The sequence below is a fragment of the Saccoglossus kowalevskii genome, chromosome 6 (genome assembly GCF_978046115.1).
Source record: "Saccoglossus kowalevskii chromosome 6, keSacKowa6.1, whole genome shotgun sequence".
NCBI classification, from domain to species: Eukaryota; Metazoa; Hemichordata; class Enteropneusta; family Harrimaniidae; genus Saccoglossus; species Saccoglossus kowalevskii.
The window spans coordinates 25377751-25405644 of NC_140646.1; the positions used below are offsets into that span (position 1 = coordinate 25377751).

At 36.0% G+C, this 27894-nt stretch overlaps 1 protein-coding gene across 1 annotated transcript; it reads left to right on the plus strand.

Moving 5' to 3' along the window:
• The first annotated feature begins 5630 nt into the window (after positions 1–5630).
• Positions 5631–27534, plus strand: LOC100377549 (serine/threonine-protein kinase PRP4 homolog). Its single transcript, XM_002741595.4, has 12 exons — positions 5631–5758; positions 6498–7382; positions 7495–7815; positions 18688–19001; positions 19314–19390; positions 20302–20377; positions 20677–20824; positions 21567–21704; positions 21958–22111; positions 24620–24734; positions 25555–25793; positions 26617–27534. Exons 1-12 carry the CDS (start codon positions 5676–5678, stop codon positions 26818–26820), a joined length of 2754 nt encoding a protein of 917 aa, XP_002741641.3. The 5' UTR covers positions 5631–5675; the 3' UTR covers positions 26821–27534.
• The last annotated feature ends 360 nt before the right edge of the window (positions 27535–27894 follow it).

Sequence of the window (27894 nt, forward strand, 5' to 3'; positions counted from 1 at the left end):
CTCAGCTTACACATACATATAACTGGCTCAGCTCACAGATATATGTGATTGGCTCAACTTATACATATAATTGGCTAAGCTCACACATACATGTCACGATTGGCTCAGCTCACACATATATGTGATTGGCTCAGCTTACACATACATATAATTGGCTAAGCTCACACATATATGTGATTGGCTAAGCTCACACATACATGTGATTGGCTCAGCTCACACATATATTATTGGCTCAGCTCACACATACATATAATTGGCTCAGCTCACAGATATATGTGATTGGCTCAACTCATACATATAATTGGCTAAGCTCACACATACATGTCACGATTGGCTCAGCTCACACATATATATGATTGGCTCAGCTTACACATACATATAATTGGCTAAGCTCACACATATATGTGATTGGCTAAGCTCACACATACATGTGATTGGCTCAGCTCACATATACATGTGTTTGGTTCAGCTCACTTATACATGTGATTCGTTCAGCTCACATATACATGTGATTGGTTCAGCTCACACATACATGTGATTGGTTCAGCTCACACATACATGTGATTGGCTCAGCTCACACATACATGTGATTGGCTCAGCTCACATATACATGTGATTGGTTCAGCTCACACATACATGTGATTTGTTCAGCTCACATATACATGTGATTGGCTCAGCTTACACATACATGTGATTGGCTCGGCTCACACATACATGTGATTGGCTCAGCTCACACATACATGTGATTGGTTCAGCTCACACATACATATTATTGGCTCAACTCACACATACGCGTGATTGGCTCAGCTCACACATATATGTGATTGGCTCAGCTCACACATATATGTGATTGGTTTAGCTCACACATACATATTATTGGCTCAGCTCACACATACGCGTGATTGGCTCAGCTCACACATATATGTGATTGGCTCAGCTCACACATATATGTGATTGGCTCAGCTCATACATACATGTGATTGGCTCAGCTCATACATACATGTGATTGGCTCAGCTTACACATATATGTGATTGGCTCAGCTTACACATACATATAACTGGCTCAGCTCACAGATATATGTGATTGGCTCAACTCATACATATAATTGGCTAAGCTCACACATACATGTCACGATTGGCTCAGCTCACACATATATGTGATTGGCTCAGCTCACACATACATATTATTGGCTCAACTCACACATACGCGTGATTGGCTCAGCTCACACATATATGTGATTGGCTCAGCTCACACATATATGTGATTGGCTCAGCTCATACATACATGTGATTGGCTCAGCTCATACATATATGTGATTGGCTCAGCTCATACATACATGTGATTGGCTCAGCTCATACATACATGTGATTGGCTCAGCTTACACATATATGTGATTGGCTCAGCTCACACATACATGTGATTGGCTCAGCTCACATATACATGTGATTGGTTCAGCTCACACATACATGTGATTGGTTCAGCTCACACATACATATTATTGGCTCAGCTCACACATACGCGTGATTGGCTTAGCTCACACATATATGTGATTGGCTCAGCTCACACATACATGTGATTGTCTCAGCTCATACATACATGTGATTGGCTCAGCTCACACATACATGTGATTGGCTCAGCTCACATATACATGTGATTGGTTCAGCTCACATATACATGTGATTAGCTCAGCTCACACATACATGTGATTGGCTCAGCTCACATATACATGTGATTGGTTCAGCTCACATATACATGTGATTGGCTCAGCTCACACATACATGTGTTTGGTTCAGCTCACATATACATGTGATTGGCTCAGCTCACACATACATGTGATTGGTTCAGCTCACATATACATGTGATTGGCTCAGCTCACACATACATGTGATTGGTTCAGCTCACATATACATGTGATTGGTTCAGCTCACACATACATGTGATTGGTTCAGCTCACACATACATATTATTGGCTCAGCTCACACATACGCGTGATTGGCTCAGCTCACACATATATGTGATTGGCTCAGCTCACACATATATGTGATTGGCTCAGCTCATACATACATGTGATTGGCTCAGCTTACACATATATGTGATTGGCTCAGCTCACACATACATGTGATTGTCTCAGCTCACATATACATGTGATTGGTTCAGCTCACACATACATGTGATTGGTTCAGCTCACACATACATATTATTGGCTCAGCTCACACATACGCGTGATTGGCTCAGCTCACACATATATGTGATTGGCTCAGCTCACACATATATGTGATTGGCTCAGCTCATACATACATGTGATTGGCTCAGCTCATACATACATGTGATTGGCTCAGCTTACACATATATGTGATTGGCTCAGCTTACACATACATATAACTGGCTCAGCTCACAGATATATGTGATTGGCTCAACTTATACATATAATTGGCTAAGCTCACACATACATGTCACGATTGGCTCAGCTCACACATATATGTGATTGGCTCAGCTTACACATACATATAATTGGCTAAGCTCACACATATATGTGATTGGCTAAGCTCACACATACATGTGATTGGCTCAGCTCACACATATATTATTGGCTCAGCTCACACATACATATAATTGGCTCAGCTCACAGATATATGTGATTGGCTCAACTCATACATATAATTGGCTAAGCTCACACATACATGTCACGATTGGCTCAGCTCACACATATATATGATTGGCTCAGCTCACACATACATATTATTGGCTCAGCTCACACATACATATAATTGGGTAAGCTCACACATACATGTGATTGGCTCAGCTCACACATATATGTGATTGGCTCAGCTCACACATACATATTATTGGCTCAGCTCACACATACATATTATTGGCTCCGCTCATACAAGTGATTGGTTCAGCTCATACATATATGTGATTGGCTCAGCTCATACATACATGTGATTGGCTCAGCTTACACATATATGTGATTGGCTCAGCTCACACATACATGTGATTGGCTCAGCTCACATATACATGTGATTGGTTCAGCTCACACATACATGTGATTGGTTTAGCTCACACATACATATTATTGGCTCAGCTCACACATACGCGTGATTGGCTCAGCTCACACATATATGTGATTGGCTCAGCTCACACATATATGTGATTGGCTCAGCTCATACATACATGTGATTGGCTCAGCTCATACATACATGTGATTGGCTCAGCTTACACATATATGTGATTGGCTCAGCTTACACATACATATAACTGGCTCAGCTCACAGATATATGTGATTGGCTCAACTCATACATATAATTGGCTAAGCTCACACATACATGTCACGATTGGCTCAGCTCACACATATATGTGATTGGCTCAGCTCACACATACATATTATTGGCTCAACTCACACATACGCGTGATTGGCTCAGCTCACACATATATGTGATTGGCTCAGCTCACACATATATGTGATTGGCTCAGCTCATACATACATGTGATTGGCTCAGCTCATACATATATGTGATTGGCTCAGCTCATACATACATGTGATTGGCTCAGCTCATACATACATGTGATTGGCTCAGCTTACACATATATGTGATTGGCTCAGCTCACACATACATGTGATTGGCTCAGCTCACATATACATGTGATTGGTTCAGCTCATACATTCATGTGATTGGGTCAGCTCACACATACATATTATTGGCTCAGCTCACACATACGCGTGATTGGCTTAGCTCACACATATATGTGATTGGCTCAGCTCACACATACATGTGATTGTCTCAGCTCATACATACATGTGATTGGCTCAGCTCACACATACATGTGATTGGCTCAGCTCACATATACATGTGATTGGTTCAGCTCACATATACATGTGATTAGCTCAGCTCACACATACATGTGATTGGCTCAGCTCACATATACATGTGATTGGTTCAGCTCACATATACATGTGATTGGCTCAGCTCACACATACATGTGTTTGGTTCAGCTCACATATACATGTGATTGGCTCAGCTCACACATACATGTGATTGGTTCAGCTCACATATACATGTGATTGGTTCAGCTCACATATACATGTGATTGGCTCAGCTCACACATACATGTGATTGGTTCAGCTCACATATACATGTGATTGGTTCAGCTCACACATACATGTGATTGGTTCAGCTCACACATACATATTATTGGCTCAGCTCACACATACGCGTGATTGGCTCAGCTCACACATATATGTGATTGGCTCAGCTCACACACATATATGTGATTGGCTCAGCTCATACATACATGTGATTGGCTCAGCTTACACATATATGTGATTGGCTCAGCTCACACATACATGTGATTGGCTCAGCTCACATATACATGTGATTGGTTCAGCTCACACATACATGTGATTGGTTCAGCTCACACATACATATTATTGGCTCAGCTCACACATACGCGTGATTGGCTCAGCTCACACATATATGTGATTGGCTCAGCTCACACATATATGTGATTGGCTCAGCTCATACATACATGTGATTGACTCAGCTCATACATACATGTGATTGGCTCAGCTTACACATATATGTGATTGGCTCAGCTTACACATACATATAACTGGCTCAGCTCACAGATATATGTGATTGGCTCAACTTATACATATAATTGGCTAAGCTCACACATACATGTCACGATTGGCTCAGCTCACACATATATGTGATTGGCTCAGCTCACACATATATGTGATTGGCTCAGCTTACACATACATATAATTGGCTAAGCTCACACATATATGTGATTGGCTAAGCTCACACATACATGTGATTGGCTCAGCTCACACATATATTATTGGCTCAGCTTACACATACATATAACTGGCTCAGCTCACAGATATATGTGATTGGCTCAACTTATACATATAATTGGCTCAGCTCACACATACATGTCACGATTGGCTCAGCTCACACATATATATGATTGGCTCAGCTCACACATACATATTATTGGCTCAGCTCACACATACATATAATTGGGTAAGCTCACACATACATGTGATTGGCTCAGCTCACACATATATGTGATTGGCTCAGCTCACACATACATATTATTGGCTCAGCTCACACATACATATTATTGGCTCCGCTCATACAAGTGATTGGTTCAGCTCATACATATATGTGATTGGCTCAGCTCAATTGTAGGACAGTTGCTAAATGGCTTCTATAGTAAATGTTTTATAAATATTTTGTAAACTTCCATATTAAAAAATCATTCATCATGAAATTCACTGTACACTCATCTTGGAATATCCATAGATGTAGTTTACAGTTATAAATATATAAATATAAATAAATATTCAAATAGCAATTAGAAACTTAAGATGGTAGCTGAAAACTATTCAACCGATGGCACCAACTGTGATTTTAACGTCATTGCTGCAGCGGAATATAATTTAAAAATTACCTTATTGTCAGTAATCAGCTAAAGTGATAGCGAATCAAAACCTCTTGTTTCAATCAACATTTAAATATTTACAAAAATTCAGGAATGAGTGTACCACTACTGTAAAAACAATGGGGACATACCTTTATTCTGAACGTTTATTTTATTCTGACCGCTCACTAGGTGGCGCTGTCTGAACGGATCCACAGCGTCTTTGCAAAGGCTTCTGGGAAAATAAATGCTGCACAAACGTATAGGGAAAATGGCGACCGATGTGGCGAGTCGTAAGGAAATTGTACTCGTTGACGAAAGTTCAGACAGGTAAGCCATGATTCATACTTTATTAATAACGATTATTGACGACCGTCAAACCCTCGATTAAGGCGGCCATGTTTTTATTATGTGGAAAGGAGAGGAGAGTGATTCTGATGTTGTCCGGTGTGATGAGCAACATTTTGTGTTGGGGGGGAAAAATCAACATCGCATATGCTTGTTGCGATGAATGTAAACTAAAGACTATTACCAGAGTCAGTTCAACTCTCGTTTGTGTTTGTATATCATTTGATTCTGTTTAAATTCTAATTTGCAGTCTGTAATGACACTGACGCCGTTGTATTGACCATAACTATAAACGGAAATGACCTTAAGATTTAAAAATTGCAATATCATTATTTGTGAATGAGGTGTGGGGGTCTTTTGAAAACAAAACCGTTGCAATTACACGTTACTAAAAACAAACGCTTGAAGTCTTTGGAACCGACAATCAAGACAATATAAACCTTTGTATATTGACCACCCAAGGGACATAGATTTTATATAATCTGATTATAGTTTTTTATATCAAGGTCATCTGATACTTTATTTATACATCGATAACTCGTACATAATTATTAATCTGGTCACTGCAAAAATATTGCTTCAGAGGTTGTCACACAAGACACAAAATTGGAGGTCAAAGTCAAAGGGGATTGATTTTTATTGTGAGTTTATTATTTGCTGACACCATACTAATTACTAACAATCATAGTAAATACATAACGTTTAATTTTCTCTTTCAAAGTGAGAGTTCAGAAGAATTATCAACTAAAGCCAATAGTGCGGAAGAAGAAGGTGAAGGTGAAGTTAACAATGAAGCACAGAAAAGCAAACACAGAAGTCGGAAGAGGAAACACAAACGCCATCACCACCACCACAAACGGAAACACCACAAACACTCAGGGGAAGATGACAGAAAACACAGACATAAAAGAAAACACAAAAAGCACAAATCAAGAAAATCTGAATCATTGCCATCTAAGGAGCATTCTTATAAAAAAATAAACATTGACCATGAGAGTGTGGATCTTGTTGACCTTGAAAAACAGAAGGAACTACTGCAGGCACAGCTTGCTGGAAATTTAGATTTCAAAGATAAGTCAGCAATATCACTAATAGCACAAGGGTATCAATCCTCTGAAGATGAAGAAGAGGGACAAATATATGAGCAAAATGAGAATGATGCAGCTATAGACAATGAAATAAAACAACTCTCGCCTCCGAGGAAAGGCAGGGTAAATGATTATAGCCCGGTAATTGCAGCAAAACATAAACGATCAAGAAATAGACATAGTAGAAGTCCCTCTGTGGAAAGAAGAAGATCAAAACGTAGTCAGTCACCTAGAGATAAAAAACATTCAAGACATCGCAGTGCATCACCTAGACACAAGATACGCAAAAGGAGTAAATCTCCAAGAAAGCGTAGTAAATCGCCGAAAAGAAATCGCTCTCCAAGAATGCGTAGCCGATCTCCGAGAAAACGTAGTAAATCACCAAAACGAAGAAGTAAATCTCCAAAACGAGAGAACCGGAGGCGGAAAAGTAGATCTCGTAGCAAGTCACCAATTAAAAAGAGACCTCGCTCTCCACTCAGGCAGCCTATGCAAACTACCAGACAAAGCCCCCCAAGGTTGGTAAAGAATTTATTCTGTGTAGGATATGCTAGTGATACATGTTTGTTTTTATGAATTTATTGTGTTGATTGCAATTTTTTTTTTTAAATTTTCTGTGTTCACAATTAGGATTTCGCCAGCTAGACGAATGAGCGAGTCACCAAGGAATATAAGTACACCTCAACTCCAGAATAGAAGTCGATCACCATGGAGGAGATCGAGAAATAGGTCACCCATGCCACGGAGAGGTGGGGGGTCTGCATATGATAGAAGGCGGAGTCGATCACCGAGGAGACGCGAAGGACCATGGAGACGTAGTAGGTCACCAAGATATCGACGGAGTCGATCTCCTGGCAGGAGACATGAGAATTCTAGTAGCAAGCTAGATAAATATAAAGGCAGTCTATCAGAAGGATTGACACAAAATAAACAAGAATCTTCTGATGAAGAGTAAGTACCGTATTTGTCTTCAATTAATTAGTCGCCACTTTGTTACACTTTCATTTCATGGTGGCGCTTATTTGTGGTTAAATTTGAGCAACTTTGTTTCAAATGGCGCTTATTTCAAGCACTTCAAGTTCTAGTACCAGTAACTGTGTTACAAGCCATTGTTTTTGCTCCATTCTGGTGATAGATTATTGGCAATATTTTACATTACAGTGTGACGCTTAGTCACTGTAGCCTTTCTTTTAAATACTGAGTAAATGCCTTGTCTAGAAAGTTATACAAAAATTATCCTTTAGAAAACATTCACAGTTTGCCGTACAATCAACAGAAAAATAAAACAAACACAAATGCATCGCTTAGTGGTCAATGATCACAGTAGCAAAATCCGGTCATGCTGCATTCCACGGTTACGATTATTACTCAGTAGTAATTATAATAACGTACAAAAAATAAAATGCAAGTAAAATTCAACTTAAGGTAGAGATGCAGTTTATTTGGCTTGCTTTTTAATTGAGTAATTAGACAATGAAGATGGTATTATATATCCAACATGTTATATATTTTCTGAAAGCTTATTATACAAACTTTGTAAAACTTGTCTTTATTTTAAATATCCAGAATGCGTTTTTGATTTTGGGTCAAAAATATGCTTTTTTGGACAAAAGTGGTTTAAAAAAAATTAGCTTGAAAACTTCAAGTCCATTTGTGGGTAAAATTACATCACTGGATACCTTGGTATACTACTAATTCAAATGCGTCCACTCATCTCTCTAACGACTTTCAAAGTCGCACAGCATGACCTCAAAGTTCACTCTTTTCTATTTTTGCATAATTTATATATCCATGTTAATTGCGGACTTGTTATTTTTGTTCCACTCGCCGTAATAAACTGTCCGGACGCATTTTGAAGGGGGAACACCTTGTCAATAATGTGTGAAAATTTCGAGGCAAATGGCCAAAGCGTCTATCAGCTATTTTAATTTAAAACCCAAGAATTCACCAAAAATAGAAGACGAGAAAAAGGCTAATTTGCATATTTGCGCGTTAAACCGGGATTTACTGCTTTGTCATACTTTGTCATACTTTCTAGACTATTGAAATTGAAAGTTGACGTATAGACATAGACATTTTATGTAAAATCGTTGGACCAGAACAACTGCTCTTGAATATATAAATCAGAAACACGTCATTCATACCAGATGGGGTCGGTAAAAACACGTGGCAATGCCCAGTAAATATGACGTCATCTCATGAATTATTAAACAGGGGGCGGTCCTAGGAAGGTGACCTTTTATCACGATCAAAACATGGCTTCTCTTCGATGTATTTTCATTAAAAAATCTACGAGTATTTCAGAGCCTATGGTTTACCGTGAAGAGTACAAAGTGGGATATTAAATTATTTATCCTTGATGATTTTTATGTAGTATTGAGAACCAACTCCAGGAAGCGAACGCACAATAATGAATAATCGCGTAATCCTAGAATCGAAACGCGAGGCACAGAAGTTTTGTTCATCGTTTCCAATCCCATTTTTCCCACTGCAACATATTTGTTAAAAGAAATATTTGAATTATGTTCGTTTTTTAAGGAGGCATTTTTTTATTTTTCCGATTTTGACAACGCCTTATTCAGGGATTTTCTAAAACAGTCGCAGACAATCAGCGCACGGGTGTACGTACAAAACATGCTGTTGTACTACCGGCGACGGTCGCCTGCAAGAAGAGAGCTCCAGCTCCTAACGTAAAAGTTTTAAAATTTCGACCGGTTTTAAATAATTAGTGTTGGAAATCTGACATGTTTTAAGAGTGCAAAATTAAGGTGCATTTTTGAGCGGTCGAATTTTTCTGAATAGAAATCGGCAAATGAAAAAAACAGGAGTGCTAAACAGTGTGCTTCGGTAGTTTAAAAAAATGGAATGTCCGTCAAATTTACGTAAACTTCCCCATTTTTCACGGAAAAAGCAAAGGTCGTGGCCGTGTTGCAGGCTAAAAAACTCAAAAATCAAAACAAAATCATCAATCAGTAAGTATTATGACAAGGAAAGCAAAACATCAGACGCGGAGAAGCGGTCAGCGCTTCGAAAGAGTTGTTACCGTAATGTATCAAGTTACCTCTCCCTGTGATTTATTTTTCATTGAAATTATTTGGTTGTTTTCAATTAATTTTAGCGTACCTTTGCAATTTATTTTAGCATTGTCAGTTGTTTGCTTCATTGAATTAAACGGAGTTCGTCCGGTTGCAAACAAAGCTGTCTCGCACCACCGAGCAAAACTTGCGAATGATCGAAGCACAGGTACCCATTGGACAAAAGATACACAAAAGTTTGTATCTCCCCGACCCAGTGCAATATATCCGGTTAGAATCAAAGCTCACGTGTCCCTTATTTGAGGGACCAGATTCTGCCGTAAATTCGGGATGGGATTTAGAAAAAAAATAAAATGGGACTTTTAAGGTGTATTTTGGCGTCATTTCAATCATTCCTAATGCCTAAAATAGTCTAAGTTTTACCGTAGTCATTGACGCCTATTCAAGAGTATGATGTTTATTGTGACTAGCGTGAATGGGTAAGCTTCGTTTCGACTATGAGCAGTTATCACTGTAAACAATGTTAAATTATTCTTCACATGCTCAGTTTATTTTTTGAGAACAATTATTTAAAAATAAAATCTCTCAGTCAATCAGAAACTTGGATTCATGCCTTTAGGGAAAGTCATGTTTGGACGCTCACATCGATTTGTTTTTCGTTCGGTGGGCTGATGCCTTCGGTGTAGCTTTTGCATCTTCCGACATAGAAATCATCTGAATCTTCTTTCTACCTCTCTTTCTTTTCACACCACACATAATGTAATGATAAAAATTAAGAAAAAACGCTGAGGAAATATAATGTTTGGTTTGCTAGCGAGCGAGAACTGATTTGAGAATAATTGCACATGCGCGTGAATTGAATGAACTATGACCCGTACAATCTCGATTTGCATATTGTCAATCAAAGGTCTTGTTATTTGGTTACTCATGCAAATTAGGCAATTGGACATAAACATTGCCACGTGTGAGTGTTTTTTATTTTTAACCAGAAAATAAACAGCAATTTTAACGGTGTTCCAATAAGAATTCATTGGTCAAATTTTCACAGAATGTTCTTTAGATAAAAATCTATATAAAAAACGAAAAAAACTATTTTTGATTGAAATTCACAAATAAAGTGCATCTCTACCTTAATTTTATCGTAAGCGAATGATTCTGCTCGCATGTAAACGCTTGACGCGATACGATGTCTGCCATGCTTCCTGTCTAGAACTTGACCTGGAACATGTTTTTTGACCTGATAGGTCAAGTCGTTAATTAACCAATCAAAATGCTGGATGATGCCAACGTGATCAAATTACCATAGCTCATTTAAATAAGGTATGAACGTAATGCGGAAGTGATTTGCCAATGTTTGCGATCTTTTGGCTTTGATTTTGGTGGGAAAAACGGCATAATTTCCTTTCAAATCAAGAAATTAGTTATTTTTGGAAAGTAAACTGAGCATTTAAAGAATAATTTAACACTGTTTACTGTGACAACAGCGCATTTGAAACAGAACATTTTCGCGTTGTTTTAATTTCGTTTTTATGGACTTACTGCGAAATTAAAAATCACGCGCATATTTTTCTACAGTAGACTAAAGAGACGTGTTTCAAGAGATTGTAGACCAATTTCTTAAAATTTGTTAGAAACAAAACCAATTTTTTTTACTTAAAAGCCATTCATACAGTAACAGCGAGGGACTTCCGTGATCGCGTCCATCACTACTAACCGGTAGTCGATCCACTGGTGCCCAATTCACGCTCATTACGTGCCAAAATTTTAACTTTGTCTGGCGCTTAATTGAGGTGTAAAATACAAAGTTTTTGTGGCACTGGCGCCTAATTGAAGGTGGCGCTTAACTGAAGACAAATACGGTACCACAAAACTTAATTACCTTGTTTGCTTGGCAGCATTTTATCTGAGCCCAACGGTTCGAGCCAGCGAAAATCACACCCCCTTTTCAAATTATGTTCTGTCCCCCGTCAACCAACATCCATGTGTCAGCTTAGTAGTTGTCATTATTTCCGAAATGGTTTGTGAAAACAGCTTGCAGTGTACTCCCCAGAGCCTGACAAAAGAGTAGTAGCCCAGTCCCCATTATTTGATGTTGTTTCGAAAGTCAAGATGTAAACAATGATTGTTGCAAGCAGCTAACAAGTTTATTTTTCGGGATAAAGTATGACTCTAAAAGTAGATAGTGACATAGTTCAATGTTCTCCCCAGGAATTTAAACCACTGTGGCGGCCCAATTTGCATAGCATTTGCATAGCATTTACATAATAGAAATTGACCAAAGCATATTTACACCCACACAATAAACAACATATATTTTCAAAAACAAAGTGGCAGATATTTATTTTCTTCACACAGTGTTATAAACACTTTTATTTTGGGCACTTTTGTAATATTAATGAGCTCCGTCACAGTAACAATTTAGAAGAGTTTGAATTTAAAAATGAAATATTCTCGAAATGCAAATGCTGCAGACTAAAAAGAAACAAATAAATTGTAAAAGGTTAAATGAAACTCGTTTGAAACATTTCAGCCAGGATTATGTTCATAACTTTCATGATCTTATTTACTACAAAATTCTCCTTCAAAAAATCGTCCACGTAACTATTTGGTGGATTGCTGGTTATTATCCGACCATCAGCTTGCCTTCTACAACGTTTACATTCACAGTAATGAACGAACAAATAACACTTCCAAGCGATCATCAAAGTTACGACGTGACATAATTACTTCGCGATGTTATATACTGATTATACCAATAATTCCTTTTACTCAGTCATGATGCCATGCAAAAATTAAATTCTACTTTTTTAGCTCCGCTGTTGACTTTGTCGAGCGGAGCTTATCATATGAGTGATTGTCCGTCGTCGTCGTCCGTGTCAATGTTTTACTTTTTCGACTTCTTCTTGAAAACTACAAGCCTGAATGCTTTGATACTTGGTGTATATGTACCTTGGGTAGACCTCTCTTAGGTTTGTTCATTTCATGTTGATATCTTCAATTCTCTAATTTTGGTGAATATTTTTGGTAAAAAGTGATATTTTCGACTTCTTGTTAAAAACCGCAAGTGCAATTGCTTTGATATTACATATATAGGTACTACATGTGGACCTCAGAATTGTTCATTTTGTAATGATATCTTTAATTCTCTAATTTTGGTGAATATTTTTATCATTTTTGGTAAAAAGTAATATTTTCGACTTCTTGTTAAAAACCAATTGTTCAATTGCTTTGATATTACATATTTAGATATTACATGTAGACCTTTCTCAGATTTGTTCATTTCGTGATGATATCTTGGATTCTATAATTTTGGTGAATATTTTTGTCATATTTGGTAAAAAGTGATATTTTCGACTTCTTGTTAAAAACTGTAAGTCCGATTGCTTTGATACTATACATATTGTTCATTTTCTGATGATGTTTTCAGTTCTTTAATTGAAATGTGCATTTCTAACAGCGGAGCTATCTCAGCCGATAGGCTGCTTGTTTAGCTCCGCTGTCGACTTTGTCGAGCGGAGCTTATCATATGAGTGATTGGTCTTCGTCGTCGTCCATGTCAATGTTTTACTTTTTTGACTTCTTCTTGAAAACTACAAGCCTGAATGCTTTGATACTTGGTGTATATGTACCTTGAGCAGACCTCTCTTAGGTTTGTTCATTTCATGTTGATATCTTCAATTCTCTAATTTTGGTGAATATTTTTGTCATTTTTGGTAAAAAGTGATATTTTCGACTTCTTGTTAAAAACCGCAAGTGCAATTGCTTTGATATTACATATATAGGTACTACATGTGGACCACTCTCAAATTTGTTCATTTCATGATGACACTTCAATTCTCTAATTTTGATGAATATTTTTGTCATTTTTGGTAAAAAGTGATATTTTCGACTTCTTGTTAAAAACCGCAAGTGCAATTGCTTTGATATTACATATATAGGTACTACATGTGGACATCTCTTTCAGATTTGTTCATTTTGTAATGATATCTTTAATTCTCTAATTTTGGTGAATATTTTTGTCATTTTTGGTAAAAAGTGGTATTTTCGACTTCTTGTTAAAAACCGCAAGTGCAATTGCTTTGATATTACATATATAGGTACTACATGTAGACCTCTCTCAGATTTGTTCATTTTGTAATGATATCTTTAATTCTCTAATTTTGGTGAATATTTTTGTCATTTTTGGTAAAAAGTGATATTTTCGACTTCTTGTTAAAAACCGCAAGTGCAATTGCTTTGAGATTACATATATAGGTACTACATGTGGACCTCTCTCAGAATTGTTCATTTTGTAATGATATCTTTAATTCTCTAATTTTGGTGAATATTTTTATCATTTTTGGTAAAAAGTAATATTTTCGACTTCTTGTTAAAAGCCAATCGTTCAATTGCTTTGATATTACATATTTAGATACTACATGTAGACCTTTCTCAGATTTGTTCATTTCGTGATGATATCTTGGATTCTATAATTTTGGTGAATATTTTTGTCATATTTGGTAAAAAGTGATATTTTCGACTTCTTGTTAAAAACCAAAAGTTCAATTGCTTTGATATTACATATATAGATACTACATGTAGACCTTTCTCAGATTTGTTCATTTCGTGATGATATCTTCAATTCTCTAATTTTGGTGAATATTTTAGTCATTTTTGGTAGAAAGTGATATTTTCGACTTCTTGTTAAAAACTGTAAGTCCGATTGCTTTGATACTATACATATTGTTCATTTTCTGATGATGTCTTCAGTTCTTTAATTGAAATGTGCATTTCTAACAGCGGAGCTATCTCAGCCGATAGGCTGCTTGTTTAGCTCCGCTGTCGACTTTGTCGAGCGGAGCTTATCATATGAGTGATTGGTCTTCGTCGTCGTCCGTGTCAATGTTTTACTTTTTTGACTTCTTCTTGAAAACTACAAGCCTGAATGCTTTGATACTAGGTGTATATGTACCTTGGGCAGACCTCTCTTAGGTTTGTTCATTTCATGTTGATATCTTCAATTCTCTAATTTTGGTGAATATTTTTGTCATTTTTGGTAAAAAGTGATATTTTCGACTTCTTGTTAAAAACTGCAAGTGCAATTGCTTTGATATTACATATATAGGTACTACATGTGGACCACTCTCAAATTTGTTCATTTCATGATGACACTTCAATTCTCTAATTTTGATGAATATTTTTGTCATTTTTGGTAAAAAGTGATATTTTCGACTTCTTGTTAAAAACCGCAAGTGCAATTGCTTTGATATTACATATATAGGTACTACATGTGGACCTCTCTCAGATTTGTTCATTTTGTAATGATATCTTTAATTCTCTAATTTTGGTGAATATTTTTGTCATTTTTGGTAAAAAGTGATATTTTCGACTTCTTGTTAAAAACCGCAAGTGCAATTGTTTTGATATTACATATATAGGTACTACATGTAGACCTTTCTCAGATTTGTTCATTTCGTGATGATATCTTGGATTCTTATAATTTTGGTGAATATTTTTGTCATTTTTGGTAAAAAGTGATATTTTCGACTTCTTGTTAAAAACCGCAAGTGCAATTGCTTTGAGATTACATATATAGGTACTACATGTGGACCTCTCTCAGAATTGTTCATTTTGTAATGATATCTTTAATTCTCTAATTTTGGTGAATATTTTTATCATTTTTGGTAAAAAGTAATATTTTCGACTTCTTGTTAAAAGCCAATCGTTCAATTGCTTTGATATTACATATTTAGATACTACATGTGGACCTTTCTCAGATTTGTTCATTTCGTGATGATATCTTGGATTCTATAATTTTGGTGAATATTTTTGTCATATTTGGTAAAAAGTGATATTTTCGACTTCTTGTTAAAAACCAAAAGTTCAATTGCTTTGATATTACATATATAGATACTACATGTAGACCTTTCTCAGATTTGTTCATTTCGTGATTATATCTTCAATTCTCTAATTTTGGTGAATATTTTAGTCATTTTTGGTAGAAAGTGATATTTTCGACTTCTTGTTAAAAACTGTAAGTCTGATTGCTTTGATACTATACATATTGTTCATTTTCTGATGATGTCTTCAGTTCTTTAATTGAAATGTGCATTTCTAACAGCAGAGCTATCTCAGCCAATAGGCTGCTTGTTTAGCTCCGCTGTCGACTTTGTCGAGCGGAGCTTATCATATGAGTGATTGGTCTTCGTCGTCGTCCGTGTCAATGTTTTACTTTTTTGACTTCTTCTTGGAAACTACAAGCCTGAATGCTTTGATACTAGGTGTATATGTACCTTGGGCAGACCTCTCTTAGGTTTGTTCATTTCATGTTGATATCTTCAATTCTCTAATTTTGGTGAATATTTTTGTCATTTTTGGTAAAAAGTGATATTTTCGACTTCTTGTTAAAAACCGCAAGTGCAATTGCTTTGATATTACTTATATAGGTACTACATGTGGACCTCTCTCAGATTTGTTCATTTTGTAATGATATCTTTAATTCTCTAATTTTGGTGAATATTTTTATCATTTTTGGTAAAAAGTGATATTTTCAACTTCTTGTTAAAAACCGCAAGTCCAATTGCTTTGATACTACATATATAGGTACTACATGTGAACCTCTCTCAGATTTGTTCGTTTCGTGATGATATCTTCAATTCTCTAATTTTGGTGAATATTTTTGTAATTTTTGGTAAAAAGTGATATTTTTGACTTCTTGTTAAAAACCACAAGTCTGATTGCTTTGATATTACATATATAGGTACTACATGTGGACCTCTCTTAGATTTGTTCATTTTATGATGATGTCTTCAATTCTCTAATTTTGGTGAATATTTTTGTAATTTTTGGTAAAAAGTGATATTTTCGACTTCTTGTTAAAAACCAATAGTTCAATTGCTTTGATATTACATATTTAGATACTACATGTAGACCTTTCTCAGATTTGTTCGTTTCGTGATGATATCTTCGATTCTATAATTTTGGTGAATATTTTTGTCATTTTTGGTAAAAAGTGATATTTTCGACTTCTTGTTAAAAACCAATAGTCTGATTGCTTTGATATTACATATATAGGTACTACATGTGGACCTCTCTCAGATTTGTTCATTTTGTGATGGTATCTTCAATTCTCTAATTTTGGTGAATATTTTTGTCATTTTTGGTAAAAAGTGATATTTTCGACTTCTTGTTAAAAACTGCAAGTCCGATTGCTTTGATACTATACATATTGTTCATTTTCTAATGATGTCTTCAGTTCTTTAATTGAAATGTGCACTGCTAACAGCGGAGCTATCTCAGCCGATAGGCTGCTTGTTTATATGAAAAAAACGTAAAATTTGAACTAGTTTTATCGGGAGAAATTATTTTGGATCACTCGATCACTTCGGTGAATAACACAGACCCGCCATGATAGTTGTGACGCATTAGTTGATCGGCATGTGTCCTTTGACCCGGTGGGTCAAAAACGCCATTAACCAATCAGAATGCCGCATGGTAATGCCGGTAGAACTCGAAGTTCTTCGAATGATCGTGATCATAAAACTTACATTGCGGAAGTAAAGCGATGTCGTAGCACGATGTGTTGGTATGGATTTCAGATGAAAACTACGTGTTTTTTTTTGAGTAGCGTGAACTGATCGTGAACTCCGCTTTGCTGATGTTACATCAGGGTGGAATTGATTTTGAAAGAATTTTAGCTTTCAATCTAAAGACTGCATCTATCATCAGAAAGTATTTACTGCTACTTACAAACAAAGAGGTGCTAATCTTACAAAATTGACTTGTATTGTTTAAAACCGCTACCACACGACTATGTCTATTGTTTACAAATTATTATCCACGTCTGGCAGGATGCGTGTCGGTCGGTACGTAAGTAAAATAACAATCTCGTTGCCATATTTTTTGTAGAAATTTTACTCTTTTGTTGGGATAAATTTATGTAATTATATATGTGGTTAACGTAAATAAGAAAAAAAGAAAAAGTAAAATAACAATATGACAATAGTCCTGGTCGGAAGCGTTTCTGTGGTGGTCGCTAATTTTGAGTACCGGTCGGGCCGACCAGCGTGAAGAGATCCCCAATTAAAAAAGCACTGTGGCGGTCTTGCTAATCACTGTGGCCGTGTCAGACCGGTGTGGCGGCAAATAGAAGCACTGTGGTGGGACTGCTGGGGAGAACACTGTAGTTGTAGATGTATTGTCTACTTTTATTTGGCACTGCTAATTACATACTGTATACAACTACGATGACAAAAATTTAAAGAAAATATGAACAAAATATATTTATATGTAAAATCAGGTAGTTTTGTTTTGGTCCAGTGGTTGGTGACATAACTAAATAAGTAGTAGCTATAATGCCATTATAATAATTATAAGATAAGAAAGAAGGTAGTCACTCAATCCTGTCATAGAATCCTAAACATGATATGGCTTCTGTGTCAAAATACAAGTTTATGTCAGCACCTCCACTTGCTTTTTTCCTTGTACAAAAATTATTTCAAAAAATAATAACTGACAATAGATTATACAGTACATGTTTAATCTATCTATTGATCTCATTAATCAAAATTGATCCAATCAATAATGGCTGACTGGCAGCAATTTTGTTTTAAATTTTGCCAATATAGACTCGCGCATGTTGTCTTGTAGTCCAAGATATTTAAATTCACTAGATCAAAAAGGAGTATATAAAGTCTTCAGTCTTTCATTATTTTATATACAGTTTCGTATAAGAGGGACTGTGACTGTGTCCAAGATAACAAAATGAAGTTAGAGAACAATAATAATAAGAATGTATTTTGCAAAACAGTATTGAAGACATTGATCTGGAGGAAGAAGAAGATGAAGAAACAATAATAGAAAGAAGACGTCAAGAGAGACAGAAGTTACTGCAAAAATTTAAAGTAAACGAGGAGGATGAGACTAATACCTGGGGACTACCTTTCTCAGATGGCTTGAGTAGAGATGTCACACCGTCCAGCACACTTGATAATGAAGGTGATGAAGACGAAGAAGAAGAAGAAGAGGAGGAGGAGGAGGAAGAATCAGCAGCAGAAGACGAAGATACAATGGATTTTGAAAGTTCCATGAATGATAAACTACAGTCTATTAATTTTGATCAAGGTTAGTGTTGTTTCTGCCATGTTGATGGTTAGTGAATTTCATGTCCCTGTGCAATTAACTTGATTCTTACCAAACCTTTGAGTTTATATCTGTGAATCTACATTATACCATCTAGTGTTTCTAATACTTTCAAGGGTATGATACACCCCGCATCCCACACAAGGCTCTATGGGATTTGTGACTGTACAAATAAAAATGGTTAAATTTAAAACCCACACAATCGCTTAGCTTGATGACTTTTAGTGCCTCACTACTGACTCCAGCTTAAAATTGTGATTGCTATTCATGTATTCTTATTTTGCTTTCTTTCAGATGGTTGTAAGAAACCTACTTCAAGTTTTGGTGATATCTTTGCAACTGATGATGATATGTTTACTGATAAGCATGGTGTAAGTACACTTGTATGTCTATCTGTCCTTGAATAAGAACCTGAAAAACAATTCAGTAAAATGCATTCTTTCTACATGTATGACAATTATATTTGAATTTGTGCGAAGTGTTGTATATGGAATTCATGATTTCCATAAATAATGTAATAGGCTATCCTCGGGGCGGAGCTACGTCGAAGACGTTCTACGTTGCTAAGACGCGCACCACTGTACCACGTATTTCTATGGGCTTTGTGCGCGCTGCTGTGGAACACCGGTGGAGCCGGTGAAAACTCGAGAAAACAACACAAACTCAACTTTGAAGTAATCCTGAACAACTAAATTCATATATGTTGCACACGTAGGGCTAATCTTGTTACACTGTTCAGGGGACTCTCAACAACCATTGCAAAGTACCGTTTTCTGTGAGTTTTTGGTCTTTGTTTTCACCGCGAGGGTTGCCAGGCGGTAGAAAATGTCCGGATGTCCGCCCCCGAGGATACTTGAATATTCAAATCAAAATAGAAAGCAAGTTATTTTAATCATGCTAGTACTATATTGAGTCAACGTAGTAATCACGTCTGATCTAGTGCCCATCCCTACTTTTGCATCCAAAGTTTGTCTCTATAATCATAAAACCCGAAATAAATTTACAGCATCACGTCTGTTTTGACTATGGACAATTGTGAATGGGTAAAAATGATGACAATGATGATCTGTTATAACCCTGTCAAATACTTTCACCACATTCAGGTTACCTTTAAAAAATCACCAGTTTAAAATAAAACATAGATTGTACTTCAACAACGTTGTTGCGAGTCAAATCGTGCAGAAAAACATCATTGCATACAATTACAAACAATTTCCTGAGTCTCATTGCGTTTACACATTGTAATTCACTTAAATAACTTTTGATTGTGATTGTTTTACAGAGTCCAGCAATGCAGCTACATGTTAATGAGAACCCTAATTTAACAGATAATTGGGATGATGCTGAGGGATATTATCGTAAGTGTTACTTAACTTAGGTCACTTGGATACACTATCAGATGATGGGGATGAGAGGGTGGTGAAAACCTGTGATTTCATTGTGATAAAATATTTTTTTAATAGGCTTCTAATTATAAAGAATTTGTTTCTTTACCACGGTTAACTTTACTTGAATGTTTTGTTGTTGAGGGGGTGTGTGGGTCTGGTGCTCCCTCTAAATCCATCCTGATAATGCATTCTGGAAACTGAATTCTTGGTACTATGGCTATTTTTATGTCAAGTTTGATTGTCATTCTGTATTTTTTGTCTTAAATCAGGAATAAGAATTGGTGAACAACTTGATAAACGGTACAACGTATATGGTTATACTGGTCATGGTGTATTCAGTAATGTAGTTAGAGCACGGGATATTCATAGAGCCAACACTGATGTTGCAATTAAAATCATCAGAAATAACGAATTAATGTGAGTATGCTACAAATTACAGTGTTACCACGGTTTACAGACATATTTTTGGTGATCATACATGCATTTGTAGTTCAAAGTCAAATAAAGTTCAAGAACACTGATCTAAAATTTACATCTGTGCGTCCATGTGTGCATGCAAGCATCTACAACTGTGTCTCGGACATGCCTGGACTGATCATACATATTACATACATCACGTCACACGTATGTTCTGTATTTGCTCTATTACCAGTAGTAGCACATGTGCTTATGTAAATTACAGAGGTGTGTCAAAATAAGTAATATTTCAATGATCCGTGTACAATAAATGCAATTTTTGGTTATACGTGCTTCTATTGGAGATGTTCTAATAGAGCAAACACTGTATAATTGTATACATTTGTTTCATGATCTAATTCAAGACGGCCGATGGTGGCCATTTTAAAGCTGAAAATGCATTTCTGTCATTTAGGAACCAGATCTTATGGACATTGCATGACAGGGACTATGTCATGTCAACGATTTGTCAACCTTTTTTTGCTGAAAGTATGTTATCGCTATAATTTTGTTGTCTGATTTCAACACTGATACTATTTCATTAACTGCTACTGTTGTCACAATGCATGGTTATGTTTCATGTAAACATTAAGTCTTCACACGTATACAATATATGGGATGGGTGCCATGTATGGAGACTGATTTTAATTTATATCAGGTATTTGTTTAAATCGTTTAAATATTGTCTGTATTATCTTTACAGGCACAAAACTGGTTTGAAAGAGTTGGAATCCTTAAAGCGTCTAAACGATGCCGACCCAGATGATAAATTCCATTGTCTGAGGATATATCGTCATTTCTTTCATAAGAACCATTTATGTATGGTATTTGAATCTCTCAGGTAAGTACACTAATTTTATGTTGCAAAAAAAATGAAGATGAAACGCTATACAAACAATAGTTATACACAATACAAACTTGCTTAAATATCTACATTTTGTTTGAAAATAACCTCCATGCATGATACAGTTAATTATGATATGAACACAATGGACGGGAGGTGGTCTACCGTAACTCAACATCTAAGTTTGCTCATAACACTTACTCTCAGCTGGCATCTGTAATAAAGCATATCAATTGTGTTTTTATCTTAGTATGAATCTACGTGAAGTATTGAAGAAGTATGGCAAAGACGTAGGTCTGCACATTAAAGCTGTCAGATCCTACTCACAACAGTTACTCTTGTCATTAAAATTACTGAAAAGAACCAATATTCTACATGCTGATATTAAACCAGATAATGTATTGGTAAGTGACTTACATTCGCTTGACAACATGGCGTGTCTAAGAGTCTGTTAACTGGCGTACAAGTGATAATAAAACAAGTCATTGTCAATGACACGTCCCCGTTCCGTTCATATTTGAGTGACATATACATTCAAAGCAGATCATGACCGAAATGCACCTGCATATGTATAACACATTGTGCTAAATCTGAACAAAATCCATCCATGCATGACTGAGATCCGGTTCTGGAATAGTGAAAATACATCATTTTGATGCATTTTCTGCCTTAAAATGGCCATCATTTCGCTATTGTTAAGCAGATCATGAAACAAAGGCACATATCTATTTGTGACATGATGTACCATGCGTGTGTGAAGTTTGAACTTGATCAATCCAGACATGTCTTGGATACGGATCCAGAACTGAATTCTTTAACAAAATGGCCGCCAGTCGGCCATTTCGAACTTGATCCGAAAAAAAAAAAGACGTGCATCAAGGTCCTATTATGTTTAATGTATGTACCAAATTTGAACAAAATCCATCCATGCATAACTGAGATACGGGTCCGGAATGGTGAAAATGTGCCATTTCAATGCATTTTCGGCCTTAAAGCGGCCGCCATTTGGCTATCGTTAATGAGATCATGAAACAAATGCACATACATATTTGTGACATGATGTACCTTGTGTGTGTGAAGTTTGAACTCGATCAATCCAAGCATGTCTCGGATACGGATCCAGAACTGAATTCTTTAAAACAAAATGGCCGCCAGTCGGCTATTTCGAACTTGATCCGAAAAAAAAAATGACGTGCATCAAGGTCCTATTATGTTTAATGTATGTACCAAGTTTGAATGAAATCCGTCCATGCATAACTGAGATCCGGGTCCGGAATGGTGAAAATGTGCGATTTCAATGCATTTTCGGCCTTAAAGCGGCTGCCATTTGGCTATCGTTAATGAGATCATGAAACAAATGCACATACATATTTGTGACATGATGTACCTTGTGTGTGTGAAGTTTGAACTTGATCAATCCAGACATGTCTCGGATACGGATCCAGAACTGAATTCTTTAAAACAAAATGGCCGCCAGTCGGCTATTTCGAACTTGATCCGAAAAAAAAAATGACGTGCATCAAGGTCCTATTATGTTTAATGTATGTACCAAATTTGAATGAAATCCGTCCATGCATAACTGAGATCCGGGTCCGGAATGGTGAAAATGTGCGATTTCAATGCATTTTCGGCCTTAAAGCGGCCGCCATTTGGCTATCGTTAATGAGATCATGAAACAAATGCACATACATATTTTTGACATGATGTACCTTGTGTGTGTGAAGTTTGAACTCGATCAATCCAAGCATGTCTCAGATACGGATCCAGAACTGAATTCTTTAAAACAAAATGGCCGCCAGTCGGCCATTTCGAACCCGATCCAAAAAAAAAATGACGTGCATCAAGGTCCTATTATGTTTAATGTATGTACCAAATTTGAACAAAATCCGTCCATGCATAACTGAGATCCGGGTCCAGAATGGTGAAAATGTGCGATTTTGATGCATTTTCGGCCTTAAAATGGCCGCTATTCGGCTATCGTTAATCGGATCATGAAAAAAATGCATGTGCATATGTCCCATATAATGTGTGATGTATGAGTGAAGTTTGAACTCAATCGGTCCATGCATGTTCGAGATACAGGTGATCACGGACGCACGCACGGACGGACGGACGCACACAGGGCAAAACATAAGGACTAATAAATGTGATTAATCTACTGCTATTTACTATATGGGGCAGCCATCTCGAATTAGACTTGAAACTAAAGAAAGAGAGACAAGTTGAGAAACAGGTTTTTAAGATTTCTACAAATTGGGGAAAATAACAAACTTTCACAGCCAAACGATTCGTCTCTTTTATTTATTTTCAAGCTGTATTCAAGATGGCTGCCCCTATATAGTAAATATCTTGATTGATATTTGATTATCACTTGTACGCCAGCTGACTGTAGTGTCAGTATTCAAATCAGATCATATCGACATGCAATTATGTTATAGAGAAGTAAATTACTTGCATTTGTTGATAACATTGGAATTAAAGTTTGGAAATAACACTGAATAAACATCATGTCAATATCTACCATGTTAATCAAAGTAAACATGTATTGTTGTGTGGTGCTGTATGCTTGTGTTGAGTACATGGTTACTTTGATTTGCATGGTGTTTACCCTGCTATTTATTCATTGTTATTCTGTGTTTTACATATAAGTAATTCATTTTTTAATGCTTAGCATAAATAAAGGTTGTATATTCCCATTGGTTTTTTGTTTTGGGGTTAGTGTGAAGAATTATTACTGTAGTTTTCTGATTTCAGGTTGGTGTTGAATTTTTTGACAACCCCAAAAAACTTTAGAAGCATAAACATTTTCACTATTTCTTAATAGCATGCACACCTTTATGCCAAACCCGTAAAGATGAACTTGCTTGCCTCCATTGTTTAGTGTTTATTCCTACCTATGTTCTTGGTTTCAGGTGAATGATTCTAAACTTGTGTTAAAGCTGTGTGACTTTGGATCAGCCTCCCATGTAGCGGATAATGAGATAACCCCTTATTTAGTTAGTAGGTTTTACAGAGCACCAGAAATTAGTAAGTATTATAGTTATATGCTGTTTGCATCATCATTCTATTTGTTTTTTTCCCAAATGACCCATATACGTGTTTATTTGCTTGCTACGATGCTGAGATTAAAGATTTACTCTAAATCGCTTTACCAGAATTTTTCCGGATGTCTGACATTTGTAAAAAGCTGATGGCACAAATGCTATCGAATCAGAGAAATTTCTAGCAGTGGGATTTAAAACAGTAATCTCTAACCATGAGATCAGCTGCATTTATTTTAATTTAGCAAAAATTAATATTGAAAAAGCATGCATCTTTCAATTTACGGCATACCTTCTTATCATCATAATGTCACAAAAAATAGTTTTTCGGTATCTTACCAATCTATAGATTCACCCACCATATGAAAGTGAGGGGGTAGATCGAATGATTATCCAGTCATTTGTATTTTGAAACAAGGATGCACGTTGTGCGAAGTATAAAAACAAAATTTATCTCTCTTTTGTCTTGTTTTGTACTCCATTACTGTAAAATACTTTATTTTAGCTGGAATTAATTTTCACTGATTTAAATATAGGAAAATAGGTATATTCGCTGGTTTTTATTTTCACTGAATCATTCCTTCAGAAAAAAATTAATTGCAAGCGAAAATAAAGCATTTTACAGTAATCAGTGAGCTCCCACTTTTTTGTGCATACTGTTAGTCACACTTCAGTATAACTGCTATGTTTATTTATAGTAAACATTGGGCACAGTACAGCATGAACTGCCACAAGGAGGTATTGAATACCCTTAGGTTATAGATCGCTGTGGCTATTGCTCATTGTGTAACGCACATTTTATTCAGTTCTAGGTATGAAATATGACTACGGTATTGACCTATGGAGCACAGCTTGTACCATTTATGAGCTGTACACCGGTAAGATTCTATTCCCCGGTAAAAGTAATAACCACATGTTAAAATTAATGATGGAGCTTAAGGGGAAAATGCCAAATAAACTCATCCGGAAAGGCACACTTAAAGATCAGCATTTTGATAGCAACTATAACTTCAAGTTTGTGGAAGTTGATAAAGTCACTGAACGGGTAAGTCAAACTACTTTGAAATCAGTTTTAGTGTGATTATTTTGAGTACCATGTTGGTATTGATAAAAATTTCACCTGGAGATCCACAGTCCACTATGTATGTATATTGGTGCATTTTTAAGTTTTGTATATTGTAGAATAAGGTTCAATACTTGTAGAAAGTCTAGAATTCTTCAAAGAAATAACATATGTTAATGTGCTCACCTCAAGTTACTGCAGTGCATTTCCATTATAGGTTGATTTCAGTGTGCAAAAATAGGACTTACCCCTGTTAAAGTAATCAGTGACAGAATTTATTTCAACATTAAACTATTGTAAAATACTGAATTAGCTATTGAATTTAATAACAAAATTATATTGTTGTAGTTTGCTGTTGATAGGTAAATGCACTAAATTTAAAAAAATGAATTTAAAAAATGGTAAATATTCCGGAAAGCTAAAATTAGCTAAAATTAAATCCAGTGATTATGTCTTTCTGTATTATTCAGTGAATTGATATGTCTCTGTTTTAAATGCACTAAATGTAAAAAAATGAATGTAAATATTCCGGAAACCTAAAATTAGCTAAAATTAAATCCAGTGATTATTTCTCTTTCTGCAGTATTTACTGGTTAGTGAATTGACATGTCTCTGTTTTTTCTTTAAGTGAATTCGATATAACTGTCTTGCACCGACAATACCTGCTTTGGTATAAGAGACACTCCGCTAAGCAAAAAAATATGAACCTATTTTCTTTCACAAACTGAAGCAATTCAAATGATGCATGTGCATCGTATCGTCTGAGTAGTGGTAAAGTGAAATACTTGTTTTCTGTATCCTGTAGGAGAAGGTTACTGTCTATGGAACTATCAACCCAAACAAGGATCTTCTAGCTGATTTAATTGGCTTTCAACGGCTGCCCGCTGATCAACTACGTAAAGTCCAACAGCTCAAGGATCTACTAGAGAAATTATTAATGTTAGATCCATCAAAACGACTTAGTATCAACCAGGCCTTAACACATCCATTCATACAAGAAAAGATCTGAACTATTGACATTCTGATGAACTTACGATACTAATCATATTTTAACTATATTACTCTTTTGCTTACTTCAAAAAACAAACAAAAAACATGAAAACATGTTCGAACAATTTCGTGTGGTTGAATAATATTTTTATTTTGTAACTATATATAGGACTGCTGTAAAATAAGTGATACACAGGCAGTCTGTGATTGAGTGTATATAGGAAGAGAAAGGCGTTTCTTATCAAATGGTTCATTATCCACTGTATATCTAGATACAAACAAGATGACAGTCAGGTACAGTCTATGAATCATGGTAACTTGTTTTTTTAACATGAACAAACAACAAATATTGTTTTGACTGTGACAAAAATACGCCTGCCTTGTTTTAAAGGTATTCTCGTTTTAATTAGGGAATCAAACCATGTTTAATACTTATCTGTTGAGTAACCTCAGCAGTAAGTCTTGTTTTTTTTTCAGCATCATTTTGTGTCATGTTTTTAAAATATTTCGATACCAGATGTGTAAATAATCTTGGGTTCAATGTCTGTAACTACTATTAAGATGTTTAAACAAATCGAAATGAAGATTTCCATATTTGGGATACATTAGACACACTGCTATTGTTAGGAGTAGTGGTATTTTTGTCTCGTTGAGTAGGGATTGATTCCAGTTTGTAATTCTGTAGGCATTTATTGTTGGTACATGTAGTAATAAAAGTGAGACTCTCACCAAATCTGCTATCTTCTTGTATAGTGTTTGACAGCATCATTAACATATTCCCATGTGCTTTCTCTTTTTTTGTTGGAGAACCACTCTCAACAATTGGATTGAGTTCAAGTTTGGATAGTACAGCCGAAACTGTAAACGGTATTATGGTATGTTCTGCAGCCTGGTGCAATGTCACGGAGAGAGGGAGAAACTATTTTATATCACGTAATGTGAAAGTGTTAATTTTCTAATGCTAATGCAATTTGTTTCTGCTCAATTTGGATGTTGTCTCTATTAAAACCTGTCCTTTGTGTAAGCACTAATTATCTATTGCTTGCAAGTTTACAATTCACAGTCAGACATGAAGATGTAATATTCGCCCATA

Coding starts and splice junctions, on each gene's coding strand:
- LOC100377549 (XM_002741595.4), top strand. CDS start 5,676: ATGCTGCACAAACGTATAGGGAAAATGGCGACCGATGTGGCGAGTCGT. Junction 19,391..20,301: donor TGTTTACTGATAAGCATGGT/GTAAGTACACTT, acceptor ATTGTTTTACAG/AGTCCAGCAATGCAGCTACA. Junction 24,735..25,554: donor TTACAGAGCACCAGAAATTA/GTAAGTATTATA, acceptor CATTTTATTCAG/TTCTAGGTATGAAATATGAC.